At 36.3% G+C, this 17,136-nt stretch overlaps 2 protein-coding genes across 2 annotated transcripts; both read left to right on the forward strand.

The window, feature by feature from the left end:
- The first annotated feature begins 326 nt into the window (after positions 1-326).
- On the forward strand, positions 327-5,479 carry LOC107799207 (putative pectin methylesterase CGR3). Its single transcript, XM_016622290.2, has 7 exons — positions 327-466; positions 1,679-1,813; positions 2,759-2,798; positions 2,978-3,016; positions 3,445-3,819; positions 4,012-4,067; positions 5,005-5,479. Exons 2-7 carry the CDS (start codon positions 1,697-1,699, stop codon positions 5,158-5,160), a joined length of 783 nt encoding a protein of 260 aa, XP_016477776.1. The 5' UTR covers positions 327-466; positions 1,679-1,696; the 3' UTR covers positions 5,161-5,479.
- Positions 5,480-12,366: 6,887 nt separating this feature from the next.
- Positions 12,367-16,929, forward strand: LOC107799208 (protein trichome birefringence-like 13). Its single transcript, XM_016622292.2, has 6 exons — positions 12,367-12,859; positions 13,352-13,529; positions 14,152-14,292; positions 15,763-15,883; positions 16,306-16,440; positions 16,637-16,929. Exons 1-6 carry the CDS (start codon positions 12,475-12,477, stop codon positions 16,898-16,900), a joined length of 1,224 nt encoding a protein of 407 aa, XP_016477778.1. The 5' UTR covers positions 12,367-12,474; the 3' UTR covers positions 16,901-16,929.
- Positions 16,930-17,136: the final 207 nt, after the last annotated feature.

A 17,136-nucleotide genomic window follows, 5' to 3' on the forward strand; every position in this document is an offset into this window, starting at 1 on the left:
TCAACTCCTAATAATTGGTATTTAATGAATGGTATAATATTTGTAGAATAACTGTGAACATGACAGGTAAATATGAAACTATGCACATTTTTGATAATAAATTTTTATACATGGTATAGGAAGGAAAAAGTGCGTAGATGCCCATAAAATAAGACTGATTATAGTCGGCTTGGTGTTGGCTCCAATCCAAATACCGAGGGCCGGGTGTTGGGCTGAGATGTCCAATCCACTAAATTTCTCCAAATGATCCATACAGGCCCGCTAACCTCCAGATGTTAATAAATATAATAATGAGAAAGAAAAAGAAAAAAGAAAAACATTATCTGCCCAAGTTGAAGAAGTATTTTATTTTTCCCTCTAAGATTCCACAACAAAGAGGGCACACACACCCAAAACAAGCAGATCCAGATCCACCAGCTTCATTCTCAAGATCTCGATCTCACTTCCACTGATCTTTCGACCTCAGGTAGCTCCATAACCCGACCCGAAAAATCCTCCATTGTTATTAGTGCATAAAGTTGGAGTCTTTAGTTTCTAAGTTTCTGCAGTAAATGTTGTTGGAGTCTGTTCAGTTTCAAGCTCTAGTTCATTTCTAAACTGTATTGATATTCCGAAGATTAAATAAATTTAAGCTTGTTCGCGTATATTTTGGAACTAATGTAGTGTGATTCTTTCTTGATATTCTGAAGATTCACTACAGTTTGAAGCCCCATGGAACAATTACATTATGTAGAAAAGCTGCAATTAAGCTTTACTGGAATTCCAATTATAAAGTATAGAGGGATTAGAGTAGTATTTAGTTTATTAATTGTGATTCTGATACAAGCATTTAGTTAAGTTGCAAGTTTTCCTTGTTTATTCAGAGAATCCTTGCCCCTTTCTTGTTTCCTTTTTCGTAAACGATATTATGCAAATGTTACTATATACTCCTATTTCAATTTATGTGAACCTATTTGACTGGGCATGCAGTTTAAGGAAAGGGAGAAGACTTTTGAACTTGTGGTGTAAAATGAGGCACGTATATTTTGTGTTCTATAAATCATTGCATAAAGGTAAATTGTTTCCAAGTAAGAAAAGATGTCATTCTTTTTAACACGGACTAAAAAGTAAATAAGATCACATAAGTTGAAACGGAGGGAGTACAGTAAACTAGTGCATCAAGTTTTTCTTGGAATTTATTACTTCGTTAGAAGCTTGCATTCCAATATCTGTAAAGACATGTTAGAAAGAGGCGGATCAGGCGGATCCAAGATTTTAAGTTACTGGGTGCAGGGTACTACTGCTCCATTACTACTCTGTGGCTGGGTGCCAAATGTAAAGTAAATTCATATGCATACTGCTAAACAACCAAGCTTGTCGTGCCTTCAGTACTACAAAAAAAAATGTATCTTGGCATAGGGGAGTTAATGTTATCAAGTCACCAGTCAAAAAATGTTATCAAAGTCATTTCCACTGCCAAGTTCTTCAAGTATGCCAATTTGTACAATATATAAAGCAAATTTTTCATATAATACATGCTATTACTCCACTCTTTTCAGAAGACTTCTTATACCATACATCTCTTTTTGCCTCGTTTATATGTTAATTATATTGCTGTACTCATCAAATGAAACAACAATATTTTGAACAGCAATCATAACCTTATTATTAACTAGTATTAATGTTGGATATGCTTCAGTTATTACTACTCGTCCCAATGTCAAGAAGGCCAACTACAGCTCGCCGTCTTGCAGATACTGGGGGCATTCCATTTGTTGGCTCCTTTCACCCCAAATCACGTCCATCTCCTTTATTGTCCTTAGGACTTGTTGTGGTAAATGCCGATCTCTTTTGTTATTATTGCCCTTTAATAGTGTGCTTATTGCTAATAAAGTTTGCCTCTGTTTCATTGAAGGGTTTGGCTATGAAGAAAATCATAAGGAAATTAATTTCATGATAAAAGCAAAGTAAAAACAAAGAATCTGCATCTTTTACAGTTTTCTTTAAAGAATTTACTTCCTTGAAAGCATTTTTTAAACTATACTGTCAATGAAATGTTTACCTATAGTAGTGCAGTTGGAACTGGATTCAATTTTTAAATAAGCAAAATCATGAAAAACTGTCACACCCTCAAATTTGGTAGGAGACGGGGCTTATTGTAGTTTTTTTTAGATAACTGATGGGACTTATTATGGAGCAATGCAATTACTGTGGAACTACTCATATATGTTAAATTCTTATTGTCTTGCTAGCTCTTCCTTATAAGTATCCAATCAATTAACTGGAGAAGCTAAAGCAGACATGAAAGAGTAAGGTCAGAGAAGCCCCTAAAACTGAGTGCTTGTCTTTCATGGCTTCGTGTAAAGCAATCTCATTAGGAACTAACAAAATCCCTTCAAAGACATTTGATTTAATTGGCATAGTGTTCAAAATCTCCTATGCTTAATGTCATTTCAAACTAGATGCTACCTTACCTGACGATAAGTTGGAAATACATCTATTTTACTTAGATATAAGTTATTCCACATATATATCTCCGTTTCCACACTCGTTGAATCAGCATGCTATTTATCATTCCATTCATGGACCTCTTTACCATAAAGGAGAGCTCATTTTTGTTATTGCTTAGGCAATCTCCTTTTCCTTTTCAGTGCTACTCTTCTAAATGTTTATAAAATGTTGCTATTTGATGTTGTGCCAGTCTTTGTTTTCTTAATTTTTGGATCTTATTACCCAATCCTACAATAGCCATTAATTTGATCACTTGTGTAAATTTCAGGGTGCATTGCTGATCATTGGTTATGTATATCATGGTTCAGGTTCGTAGCCATATATTTCTTTATAATGATCGTATACTGACTAAGCAGTTGTTTATTCTATCATATAATCTTCTGATCATATAATTATGGATGAAAATGATCTCCTCTATCATCTTTTACTAAGATTATTGCACACGGTTATTCTTTTAATTACAAATACTTTTTGTTGTCTCTGGTAGGTGGAAGAAGTCCAGCAGATGCTTTTAGTAAACTTGAAGGTAACCATCTATGACAGCTGAATCAAAATTTTGCATTTTATGACAAATTATGCCCCAGTTACTAGAACATTCTGTTTATATATCTAAGGGAGGTGATGTAAAAGACTGTAATTAGAGTATTCGTTTGTCCAAAAAAAAAATGTATTCTTGTGAATGCTTGAAGTCTTTAATTGCAAATAGATCCATAACATGGTATTTGTAAGAAAGGCTTGATTTCTCATGTAGATTATGTGTGCTCGGTGTAACAACAAGAAATTTGTCATTGGTAATCTTACTGGCTGTTGAGAAATGCTCAGCCAAATACTATTTGTTAGTCTTGCTGTTCCTTAATTTTTTTTGTTCTTGCTGGCGAAGGAAAATTTCAGTTATTGGCTTGGATGTTTGGCCTTGAACTTTATATTGTTTTGTTTTGCATACAACTTCTTTAGGTGGTATGTCATGCACGGCTGAGCTTCACAGAGCATTACCTGGACTGAAGAAAGCATATGGGGATAACATGCAGAAAGTGTTGCATGTAGGCCCTGACACTTGTTCAGTGGTCTCTAAACTATTAAAAGAAGAGGATACCGAAGCTTGGGGCATTGAACCGTATGATTTAGATGAAACTGATAGCAACTGCAAGCATCTTGTTCATAACGGGATTGTGCGAGTAGCCGATATTAAATTTCCTCTTCCCTACCGTTCAAAGTCGTTCTCTCTTGTCATAGTGTCTGATGCAGTGGATTACTTGTCTCCAAGATACCTTAACAAGACTCTTCCAGAATTGGCAAGGGTGGCTTCTGACGGTTTAGTTATTTTATCTGGTAAATACTAAGAAGTTTGTCCATTTCAATTTTCTTAAATAGTTCAGCTATGTACATTTAGGAACTGGTGATGTAAACCTGAGATAGGATTACAGTGCTATACTATTTACTGTAAGCAAGCAGTTATTTTCGTGGATAACCGTATAATAGAAATCATTTGACATTTAGCTAAAATATTGGATTATTTTTTAGGCTATCCTGGTCAACAAAGGGTTAAAGTGGCGGAGCTGTCAAAATTTGGTCGGCCGGTAAGTCAATGATCTTTTCATTATGTTTGCTTAATTATATATTTATTCATATGTAGATTTGATATTCTCTACCTGCACATGTTAGGGCTAAGGTTGCGTATGCACTACCCTTCCCAGACCCCATCCCAGACCCCACTAGTGGTATTACACTTGGTTAGTCGTTGTAGATTTAATATTCATCAACAATAGGTCATCTTTGTTTTAGACCAGAGCTAACCCTTTCACTGTGCATATGTTATGTTCAGACCTAGTTCCTCTGTTCTGTGCCATGGATCTTGCCTTGTACAACTATCTAACAAGGTTTTCAAAAACTTGAGCTCCGTTGACGTTTCCTTGATAGTGAATACGGTTGGGAGTTTCTATTAGCTGAATGCATGAATCGAGATAAAGACAGATTATATGCATGAGCTGGGTTGAAACAGCATTTTTTTTTTGTGTGGTGATAAGAGGGTGGCTATAGCCGCGTGTCTTGTTCTGTTACTACTTACCTTCGGTAAGTCCGTAGTTTGCTAGCAGGACTTCGTCATATTCTCGTGTGCTGCCTTGGACTTATTTGTCTAAATATACTGTCTTACTATTACTTGTTATATGTACTCCTTCCATATTCTTTGTTGTTATCTCCGATTTAGTTTTCTAACTATTTGTCTTGCTATCAGGGCTTCCTTCACCTTCTCTAGCCGAGGGTTATTCGGAAACAGTACCCTCCCCAGACCCCACTTGATGGGATTATACTGGGTTGTTGTTGTTGGTGATAAGAGGGTGGAAACAACTAAGCTTGTGCATATTATTTGTAATTGTTAGTATAGCGTTGTTATGTTGTTCACTAGTCATTTAGAGTTGAGAGTATGAACTGAAAGGGCTGTTATAGATTTGTACCAATTGCTCCTACTTTTATAAAGCTTGAAAACTTAACTTGCTAATCTTTCTCTCGGTATAGGCCAAATTGCGGAGCTCATCCTGGTGGATTAGATTTTTTATTCAGACCAGCTTAGAAGAGAATGAAGCTGCAACTAAGAAATTTGAACAAGCAGCAGCCAAGAGGTCTTATAAGCCAGCATGCCAAGTTTTCCACCTCAAACCACTTCTTCGTTGATAGTATAAGACCTCTCTTAAAAAGATGCGAAGCGTCTTCAGCTGTATTAAGTGACATGCTCCAAGTTTGAAAAAGTTGACAAATTCTTTGGGAGGAAGTTGTTTCTGTAAGATAGGATTCATGAATATGTATAATAGGCTAGGAGCTTGCTGTCAATTAGTATTGCTTCTTGTAGCTGCAAACGTAGTTGTGGTTTAGCATTTCTAAGCCAGAATTATTGTTTGAGAAAGATTACTGTATAAGCTAAATCAAAAAGTAATTTATGATTCTTTTGTCATTTTGTGTACTTTATTTCTTCTGAAATTAATTTTGTTTAGAATTCTGAGTTTCTTACCGGCATTAAAATATGCGATCCAGTTTATGTGAAACAATTACTTATCTCTGTTAATTTGTCTACCAGGTAGTCGTTAATTTCTGTTTAGGGGTTGAGTCTTATTCATTCAGGCCATATATGCCAGTGAACTATGTGAATTAGGACAGATATATCCGTTATTATTAGTTTGGCACATATATGCCCAATCCGTCCAATGCTTGCTCATTTATGCCCTTAGTTTAATAGAACCACTATTTTGTCTTTCTTAAATTCCAACCAAAATTTGCTGACCCAATCTGTTAGGACCTGACCACCTTATTTCAAAGATATTTTTTGATATATTATTTTGTTTGATTGAGAAATTGTGTGATAATCATATTTATTTATATGAGTAATTTGATAATCGATTTTTTTTTGTTATACATCATTTCGGGAAGTAATCCTACTAAAAGTAGTAATTGATATTTATTTATTATTTTAATAATATAATATTCGAAGTAGTTTGTGTCTTATTCAATTATTTTACCATCTATTTTTATTTTTCTCACAATCTATTTGTATTTTTCACCAATACAAATACAAATAACTCCATGTTCTTCGACCAAAAAAAAAAACTCCATGTTCACTATAACTTAACCTGATGGATCCGTTTTTTTGTTTAGATAAATGATAATTATATCATTGATTATTAGTTTATTGGATTATTTTCTGCATTACAAATTTATTATGAAATAATTAATAAATTGTTAAAATGGTGGTGCTTCTTTTCCATTTTTATATTTATTTTTTCTGCTCCATCATCTTTGATATTAGATCCAACATGCGCCATAAAACTCATTGTTATCTCGTTCATCAATCATTAATTACAGCATTTTTGCTGTCATGAATTGTCAATATTAGTTGTCAAACTAGCAGCAACACGGAAAAGAAAAATTAATAATCTCTGTCTCATTTTATATCAAACTGTTACTTCTTATGTGACATTATTAATATTTGAGGAGTTAAACTAAAAAAATTCTTTGAGTATGATTTTCATATTTTCAATTACAGAATAATAATTTTGCTTGGGTCCGGTTATTTATTTAAGAAAGACAAAATAGTAATTCCGTTAAACTAAGGGTATGAATGAGAAAGTATCGGACGGATTGAGCATATCTGTGCCAAATATTAACGACGGGCATATCTCTCCTAATTCGCATAGTTTACTGATATATATGACTCTTTTCCGTTCGGCAAATGACCCCAAGAACTTGGTTTATACCTCAATGTAGTATTTTCTTATTATTCACTTCCTTATATATATATATATATTACTAATCTCATTTTATCACTGACGCACTCTTTTCCTGCTGGGATAATTTGTTACGAGTTTTGGATTTTTACTTGGGAGGAACCCAACGCGGATATGCACTATATTGATACAAATCGACATAAGTCTTTTACACCTCCTCCAGGGAAATGATCATGTCAATTATCACGATTTTTTCCTGACATCTTAGACACTTCGAAAACGTGACACAACATGATTAACTAAAGAAAAAAACATCAAAACAAAAAAATAATATTGTACGTGTGTACGTATTATATATGTATATATTTCATACATTGAACTATCAAAAAGAGAAAACAGAAGAAAGAACTCACAAATGAGGTTGCTAGACGCTTCTTAGTTAAAATACTTGACCTATCTATGTTTTTCATATGGTCAATGTAAAAATGGTGTATACTCGAACATGAACCTATGTGGATTTATATAGTGACAATAAATAATTTGGACGTAAAGAACAAGTGGTTGATTGACAAGAGAAAGAAAATGGCGAAATTGCTTCCTGGCCACTCAAACTTGTAGGGCTTTTGAAAGCCGATATATAAATTTTTGTCTTTCTCACTTAAACACTCAAAAACTTATAACTAATAAACACAATTGACCGTTGACCCTAGGCGCGTGTATACACATTCGCTAACGTGTCCATCCAGTCAGCAAATGACCAATGAGACAGGTACACGTCAATGGCGCGAAATTAAACCCAACTGATTGGGGTCCCCTCTTTTAATCAGTACACCGACAAACCCTCCCCCACTTTTCGTCTCTTTTCCTCTCTCTAACCATCCCTCCCCTCTTAAACGTAGGTTAAGCCATGACTGATTAACCATTTCGCCTAATCTTAATCACTCCAAAACCAAACGATTCGGGTCCCCCCTCTTTTAATGAAAAACTGATCGAGATTCGTCTGAGCTTTCGATTTCAGTCACGTTAGTCTCTGAAGGTTAGTTTGTTTCTTTTGATGTCGTTTTCATCTTTGTCTTCTAATTTCTTGTGAAATAATGTGGGTAATGTTTGATGTGATTCTGCATGTATGTCTGCATGCATAATTTTTCATCTGATATAGTGGAAGCCATTTCTCCTTTTGGGATTTTATATTTGGGGAAAAACTCGAATATTCACTCTTTTAGTTTTTTTTTTTTTGTCTTTTTCATGACTGATCTGGCATTTGGGGTTAAAAAATTAGGGCTTTTGTCTGCATGCACAAATTATGGGATTTTATATTAGGGTTTTGGGGAAAACAGTCGTATGTTTACTTTATTTTAGGGGTTTGTCTTTTTCATGAGTGATATGGCATTTAGGGTTAAAAAATGTAGGTCTTTTTTGAATATCAAAATATTCCTGTCTCCCATTTTGTTAAAGTTTATTGCTTTTTAGGGTTAAAGTGTATCTGACTTGTCCTCATTTTTTTATAGGTTTCAATGGCTGTCTATGTGAAATTACAGTTTCATCATCTAGGGTGGTTAGTGGCTGACCCAATTACGAGGTATGTAAATGGTCAAACTTGGTCAGTTGTTCTTCAAGCTGACATTGATGAATTACATATAATTCAATTTCATGATTGGGATAAGGATATGGGGTACTTAACAGTAGATAAATATGCATGTAAAATTAACCAAAAAGGAGAATTTAAATTTCTGAAATATGATGCTGATGTGTTAGTTTTCTGTCAAGACCTTAAAGATGGGGATTTTATTGATGTGTATATATGTCACACAATTAATACACCATGTATTGATTTGGACCTAGATGAAATGTTAAGTAGTGGTGGTTTAAATGTGGACCCCACTAATGTTCAGCCATTTAGCTTTAATGAAATGCCACATGGGCAAACAAGTGATGTTAATGCTAGGGCAACACACTCACCTAACAATGATATAAATAGGGGTGATAACACTCATGGGAAGGGTAAAAAGAGGGCTGCTGAAAGTTCTTCTGAAACAGAAGAGTCTAGTGAAAATGAAGGTGACTTCTATACCTTTCATTTAGCAACTGATTCTGAGGGTGATGTTGAGGGTGATGTTGAAGGTGATGAGCTAAGTACTGAGAGTGATAAAGATTATGAGGCTATTTCTGAAGATGATACAGATGAGTCATTATATGGTTCTGATGAGGATATTGTTGGAGAGACAAGTGACCTAGAACCTGAAGTTGTTGTTGCTAGACAGGCTAACGTGAATGCAAAGAGTAGTAAATTAAGATCTTCTAAAGTTAATACTGATGAGATACCTAGGGGACCTATAGGTATAGACCCTGGTTTTGAAGACATGTATAAAAATAGGGGATCCAAATATGCTGGAAAGTTGGGAGGGGATGAGCAATATCTGGACAGTTCAGATCCAGGTAGTGAGGATACAGATGATGAAGTAGATGAAGAAGATGGGGTGCATAATCCTCAACCAAGAAGATACAACAGTAGGGTATACTTTGATCCTGCTTGTAAGAAAATTTCTTTCCAGTTGGAAATGGTGTTTGAAAATGTGAAACAGTTCAGATATGCTTTGCAAGATTATGCTGTACAAAGAAGAGTTCAAATTAAGTTGAGGCCTAATGAACAACATAGGGTTAGGGCAAAATGTGTGAACTCAACAAGATGTAGATGGCATATTTTGGGAAGTTTGGAGGGACACACAGGGAATTTCATTGTCAAGAGCTACTATCCTGTTCATAAGTGTTTTAGAGCAACCCGAAACAAGATGGCTAATACAACATGGGTAGCTAAACATTTCAAGGACAACATTATCAACCAACCTGACATTAAGCTTAGGAAGTTGCGGGAATTGATTAGGATAAAGTATGGTGTGTATGTGGGAAAATCCATATGTGCTAGGGCTAAACATCAGGTCATGGGTCAGTATCTTGGTGATTACAAGAAGGAGTTTGCTAGAATATATGATTATGCTGACATGTTGAGGTCTACAAATCCTGGCAGCACTGTTGTTGTGAAGACCTCCAAGGAGACAATACCTGGTAAGGAGGTGTTTGTGGGTATCTATATTTGTCTACATGCTTACAAAGTTGGTTGGTTGGAAGGGTGTAGAAATGTTATTGGCTTTGATGGAGCATTTCTGAAGGGTGTGTGTAAGGGTGAGCTACTATCATGCATTGATAAAGATGGTAACAACCAAATGTATCCTGTTGCCTGGGCAGTGGTGGAAAAGGAGACAAAGCACACATGGTCATGATTTTTAGGTGCCTGATGCATGATCTGCAGCTCACTGAATCCCAAGGTGAGGGGTTGACCATCATTTTTGATATGCAGAAGGTATATACTACAACCATGTTCTTCCTTTTATTACTTGGATACTTTATATATGTTTCTGATATTCTAATTGTTTTTTTTGTTGCTTAAGGGACTTGTTGCATCTGTTTCTGAGTTGTTACCAAATGTTGAGCACAGAATGTGTGCAAGACACATATGGAGCAATTGGAAACAAAAGTGGAAAAGAGAGGAAAGAAGGAAGAAGTTTTGGGCATGTGCAAGGTCTTCATTTGAAGCATATTTGAAGGCTAAGATAGATGAGCTGACAGAATTAGGTGATAGTAAGATCATTGAGGACTTGCTGAGATACCTAAAACAATGTTGGTGTAGAGCATTCTTCAAAGATTGGAGTAAATGTGATTCAGTGGAGAACAACATATGTGAGACCTTTAACAGTTGGATCTTGTCTGCTAGGCACAAGTCTGATTGTAAGACAGTAGGCCATAACAAGAAGGGGTGTCCTATCCTGGTAATGTATTCAATTTGTGTCTGATTGTGTCTTGTAGTTTGTTTGTTTCTATATCTCATTTTTTATTTTGGAAATTTCAGAAAGGACAAGGATCTGGAATAACAGGAACCAGTAATGCTGGTGCTACTCAACCATCACAGGCTGCTCAAACAACAACTCAACAATCAGGTCCTACAAGTGATTCTGGAAGTGCCAGGGCCAGAAATACTCAACCATCAGCTGTTGCAAGTGCATCTGTAAGTGTTCATTTTAGTTAATTTAGTTAATCTGTATTAGGACCAAAATTTTTAAATTACAAGATAGTACTTTATCTTACACCAGGATACTGGAAGTATGAGATCAAGAACTTCTGAGGATATTATAGCTAGTGTTAGAGGAAGGCCAAAAGGTAGTGGACTACGAGGAAGATCAAGAACAACTGGATTCGGTAAATTGTTTAGTGATATAGGAACAGTGATAGACATGGTAAGATCATTAAGGATTTGAATTTTTATTTATATATTAGTTGTTTGGGGTACTAATTTGGCTTTCTATGCAGTGTGGAGCAAGAGATAGGGTACATTCTGCTCCTACAAAAGTAGTGGATGCTGGGCAGACCAATATCGATCTTGGATACAATGCACCTGGACTAAGGTGGCAAGGAAGAAATGCTATATCACAAAAGCAACTTCAACAATAGTTGAGGAGAAGACAAACTCAAGCAAGCCTTAGCCAACCTCAAGTCTATTCTTCATCTCAACCAAGCCAGTCTCCATGTCCAAACTTGAGCCAATCTCAGCAAAACATCAACCAATCTCAACCTTGAAGCTGACTGAATGTTTGTTTTTGTGATAACTTAAGTCTGTTAGTTGCAGAACTTAATTTGTAAGTTAACTTAAGTCTGTTTAACCATGACTTTTCTTTTGGAACAATGTTTAAACTATTTCTGCTACTAGACAGCAGTTCAGTGCTAATTTTGTCAACCAAGAAGGCTGATCGAACTTGGTTGTTTATATATGTGTGCTTGTTTATGTTAAAATTGCTTTTCATTCCACAAAAAAATATATCATTTATTCTGTCATTATCACTGTCATTATCATTGTACATAGGGTTATGAAGTTAGTGCTAACCACACTAAGAAGAAAATTACAATTATTAGTGCTACTACAACAACTAAAGTTACAATGATCTTCACCCTCTTCCTACGCTGTAGTCGATCTCTCTCTTTAATTCTTGATAACAGCCCTGAAATCACCTGTTTATAGTGATCTGGAAGAGGTGGGTCAAACCACCTAAAAAAATTACAAGAATTTGCTCGACCATAGTTTGAGCACCCATAAAACCTCCTTCCTGGATTTGTTGGCTTCCAAGTGATGCAAATATGAGCTTCAACTCCACAATGATAAAATACAGGACTTTGATTCATTATCACAATCTGGAAAAAGAAAAAGAAAATTAAAGAAAGCTTCAGATTTTAAGAAATAGGCAAAATGAAGCTTCAAATGCAAATAAAAGAGGGATAATGTGTATCCAATTAAAAGAATAAGACCTCACTTAAATAGGCCCTATTTTTGACCGTTGGGCGTTGGAAAGGGGGTCTCTCACGCTCTAAAAAGTCGTGACATTCACGCAGAGGGCTGACTAGGACCAACTGACGCCACATGGGATGGGTCGACGGTCAATTGTGTTTATTAGTTATAGGTTTCAGGAGTTTGAGTGTTTAAATGAGAAAGACAAAAGTTTATATATTGGCTTTCAAAAGCCCTACAAGTTTGAGTGGCCAGGAAGCCATTTCGCCAAATAAAATTAATTGCCAAATTTTTATGAACCGCCTAGAATAATAGAAAAGAAAAAGAAAAAAAAGAGAGACAAAAAGTATGCGCCGGATCTGAAAATATTTGCAACTCGAAATGTCGTTACGACATAGAAAGCGCAAAAGGGCAGAGTGAAGTGATACCGTGGAAGCCATGGCCAATCAATGGAAGAAACTAAAACAGTCTTCTTCTTCATCAATCTCTCCCTCTTGTCTCTTTCTCTCTCTACTCTCCCTCACTTCTCTCTTCCTCGCTTTCTCTCTCTTCAACACCTCATCTCGAAGCACTCCATCGAAGAGCAAATTGTTATACTCCAAGTCGTGCAACTTCACTCACGGCCGATGGATTTACGATCAGAGCATCAAGTCCCCGCGCTACGACGACAGCTGTAAGGAGATCTACAAAGGATGGAGTTGCATTGGCAGTAAAAAATCCAATGCGCTTGACATTGTTAAGTGGCGCTGGAAACCCTATCAATGTGATCTCCCTCAATTCGATCCTCTCTCATTCCTTCACCACTTCAAAAACACCAATATTGGTACTTCTCTTTCTCACCACTGCTAATTTTGTTTTCCTCTGAGCTGTGAAATGTAAGAAATTCCGCATCACAAAAGCTTGTGTCACTTTGCTTTAGCGAATAATTTAAAATCATGAATATTGTTGATCCTCTTGTTTCTCTGTTTAGCACAGAGCCGGATCCAGGATTTAAAGATAGTGGTGAACTTAATATATATATACAAAAAAATAAAAAATAAAAAGAATGTCACTAAATTTGTGTGTGCATAATATAATATACGTAAGTAAATAGTCCGGTCTGAGACAGTTACTGCCTCCGCGGCTTATATACTAGATTCGCCTCTAGTTGATCCCATTGTAACTTCTCTGTTATAGTTGATTCAAATGGGATGACAGTTATGACAGGGATAATATTTGATGGCAACAAGTTTTTTGAAACCTATTTTTGTTTTGTGTTAGTTTCTGACTGTGGTCTGGTGGTACAGTTAGAACTTATGGATGTAAAACAGTGCAGGGTTTGTTGGGGACTCCTTAAACAGGAACATGTTTGTTTCACTTTTCTGCACTTTGAAGTGGGTGTCAGGCGAGGTGAAAAAGTGGCGCCCTGCCGGGGCTGATCGTGGTTTTACCTTTCTGAAGTATAACCTTACTATTTCGTATCATCGGACAAATCTTTTGGCTCGTTACGGTAGGTAAGATTTAATTAAAGTAGTTATTTTCATTTCTGTTAATGTAATTTTAATCATGTTGTTTTGACAGATTGATTGATTAGGCAAAGTTTGTAGGTTTTCTATCATGCAGATAAGAGCTTAGGATCATAATCTAGAATTTTGCTATGTGTGGACTTTCTTATTGGATACTTCAATAATTGTGTTAGTGTTATTTTCTTGCTTATTTCAATTTCTGCGTCGCATGTGCATCCTATGACGTTGTTTCTTCATAGGCAGTGAAGTTGTCCACTATTTTATCACAGATTTATAGTGAGGAATCGTACCTTGTAGTATGTATAACTAACTGTGTTGAAAAAAAAGGAATTAATAAGGATGGTTTTGTTAGTTATGCACTATGCATGTTATTAGCTAATTCAAAACATGATGTAGAAAAGAAAATTGCCGGTGGTGGTCTTATGCCGGTATGGCTTAAGACTAGGTTCTAAGTAATTTTAAAATTTTCCTCCAAGTTTATTAAGTGTGGTTGTGCATTATGACTGATAATATCTTGCTCCTAAATCTCAATTTCCAAGGACTTAAGTAGGTTGTAAACTACTTTTACATTCTTCATGGTTTCCTACACTCTGTTTTTTATATGATGTAGGTGGTCAGCCAATGCTAATGGTGGGGTGCTGGAATCTCTTGGATATAAGGAGGGTTATAAAGTTGATGTTGATGTACCAGAAGGAACATGGGCGGAGGCGCCAAGTTTCCATGACATTCTCATCTTTAACACGGGTCACTGGTAAGGTTACTTTCCCGTGTAATCACTTCAGTGAAGCCTTCAGTATGAACGTCGAGACAACTTTTTCATTTCTGTGAAAGGTGAATTCATGGTCAATACTTGATGTTTATTGTGTGTAGCATCTTTGGCTCTAAGCAATTCGTGTTCTTAATCTATGTTGGTGGGATTAGCTTTAGTTGTTTTGGTCTGCCACTCTGCCTGCTTCTGCCTAATTTGCAATAGGAGCCAAAATTTGGTTTATCCTTTCTCTTCTTTTATTATCTGTGGATCCTCAAGCTTTATCAATTGCAAGGCAAAGCACATAGTAATTATTTCCTAAAGGCCAGGGGGAATACCAGTTCAACAAAATAAATAAAGTTCTGTTTCCTGCATTTCAAATTGTAAAACTACCAAATAAGTAAACAAGTATCAGATTGTAAAACATCCCTTTGGATGGAATTTCTCAATGGTGAATTTTTTGTTGCAGCATGCACATGTGGATATTCCGATTGACAGGGTATCGTGATCAGAATATCAGGATAACCTTGTAAACTATGATAGAAAGCACAGATGTATGCAGTCCACCATTAATTAATAATGAAACTTGAGCTACTTATAGAAGACAGTAATGAAGAGACACAACCTCCTAATTAAATGAGAGCCAGAAAAATTGTTCAGTGCTGCCTAGTGATCTTTGGTGATTATTATGGGTAGCAAAAAGAGTGAGTGAAGAATAGAGTGGAAGGGAAGAAAGCAAGGAGCACACTGAGGGGTATGGTCACCTAATTAAATCCCAGAACTTTTTAAATGCTCTCACGGGGCAGGTTCTGCTGTTGTCGCATCACTTTGGTGTTTGCTGTTTTTTACTGTTTTTGTATCCTTTGATTGTGTTGAAATCCTCCTGATGATCCATAATACATTTTCCGTTTCCAAATCAAAAGTGATTAACCTTTAATCTGATTATCTTTGGATTTCCATTAAATGACATCGTCAGTTAGTCCATATCAGCAGAATCAGTACTTAGTTGAAGAACAACACCATATCAGTTGCACATATTTAGCGGGGATTAAACTTGAAACCTCTTAGAAGTTGAAATAGTATATAATTTTTATGGCCGAATGAGGCTTATCTCAGAAACTGTAGGTGCTGAGATACCTAAATTCCGCACCTACAATTTGATACTTGCTGATTACAACCTATAGCTTCTTAAGTTTATGTTGTATCGCAGTTGCCTGTAATTTCTTAGTCTAGGTATCCCAGCACCTGTAAGTTCTTATACAGCATTGTATCATTATTTTCCTTAAAGTTGATGTTGTATCTATGGCCCAAGGAGATTGATTTTATCTGGCATCAGGATTCAGAGGCCCTGCTTAATTTTGAGCTTGACATTCTAGTAGCTTCAATATTGCATCGTTAAGTAATTTGTTTCCTTCAATTAATTTCTTCTTACTGATAAGTGATCTTCTGTCCCGCTTTCCATTTTTCTGTTAGGTGGTGGGCTCCTTCAAAGTTTGACCCAGTAAAGTCACCCATGCTTTTCTTTGAAAAGGGTAATCCTGTGGTGCCTCCAGTGTCTCCCGACAGTGGGCTTGATATGGTATTAAAACATATGGTACTGCTCTATCCTTCCCTTGTTTATTATTTATAAAGGATGGACAAATATCCTTTATAGATTTGATATGCCTTGTGAGACATTGTTCTTGATACTGATGTGGACCAATGTTTAGAAAAGCATTTTTTCTAGGTTGGCCTCCCGGCAACATGATGCCTAGAATCTTGAGGCTCTACCTTGGCCCTTTGGGCTAACCTTTTGTTCTGATAGTATTTCATCACATTAATAGTTTCATAGGGCTTGCGCATATCTTAGAGTATGGATGCATGGTTTCATAGGATTTATGCCTTATATAAATGTTAATGTGTAGAACTTAATTCTCTTCAGCCCCATTCAGAGGCTAAAACTTCAGTTGCTCGTATATGCTTCAGAAGTTTATATGTGCTACTTCTCTGACCTTCTTTGTTTGTTGTTTCTACTAGATATCTTATGTTGAAAAACGAATGCGACCGAGCACGACAGTGTTCATGCGAACCCAATCCCCAAGGCATTTTGAAGGAGGTGACTGGGACCAAGGTGGCTCATGCCAGCGGTCAGAGCCTCTCTCGTCTCAAGAGGTAACACTCTCTCTGTTTAACAAAGCCCATATTGTCAAGTATTAAAACCGTCCATAGTTTTCCAGCATTGTTGGAATACACGTACTGTTTGCCCTCTTCCTGTTATGATTGCTTCCGCCTGCAACTGGACACTTTCTCCACTTCCCCTATGCAGTAGCACTGAAAGTTCTGCCTTTGTCCTCTGTTTATTCTGCAGGTGGAGGAACTCTTTTCCCTTAAAAACAATGGAACAAATGTGGAGGTTCGCCTTGTGAATCAGCACCTATACAAGGCTTTTGAAGGCACTAGATTTCATAAGCTGGACATATCTCATATGAGTGAGTTTAGAGCGGATGCCCATCCATCTACAGCAGGTGGCAAGAAACATGATGATTGCATGCATTGGTGCTTACCAGGACTTACAGATACTTGGAATGACTTGTTTGTAGCATATTTAAGCATTATCAAAGACAGGACCTAAGTTATGATAATTTAATTCTTTTTCTAGAATTCTTTTCTGTTAATTTGATACAATTTTCTTCCCTGAAGGGAATTTTGTTAGAACTTGGCTGTATTCATCTCTCCGCTATGCTAATTAGTTAGCAACTAGCAAGGTCAACTTTCGTGCGTAAATTCTGAACTTCAGTATGCATACTTCCAGTGAATTTCCATCCGTCCACTCTTTAAAAATACACAGTAGAGAGCCACCAGCCCCTT

This window comes from Nicotiana tabacum, chromosome 7 (genome assembly GCF_000715075.1).
Source record: "Nicotiana tabacum cultivar K326 chromosome 7, ASM71507v2, whole genome shotgun sequence".
Classification (NCBI taxonomy): Eukaryota; Viridiplantae; Streptophyta; class Magnoliopsida; order Solanales; family Solanaceae; genus Nicotiana; species Nicotiana tabacum.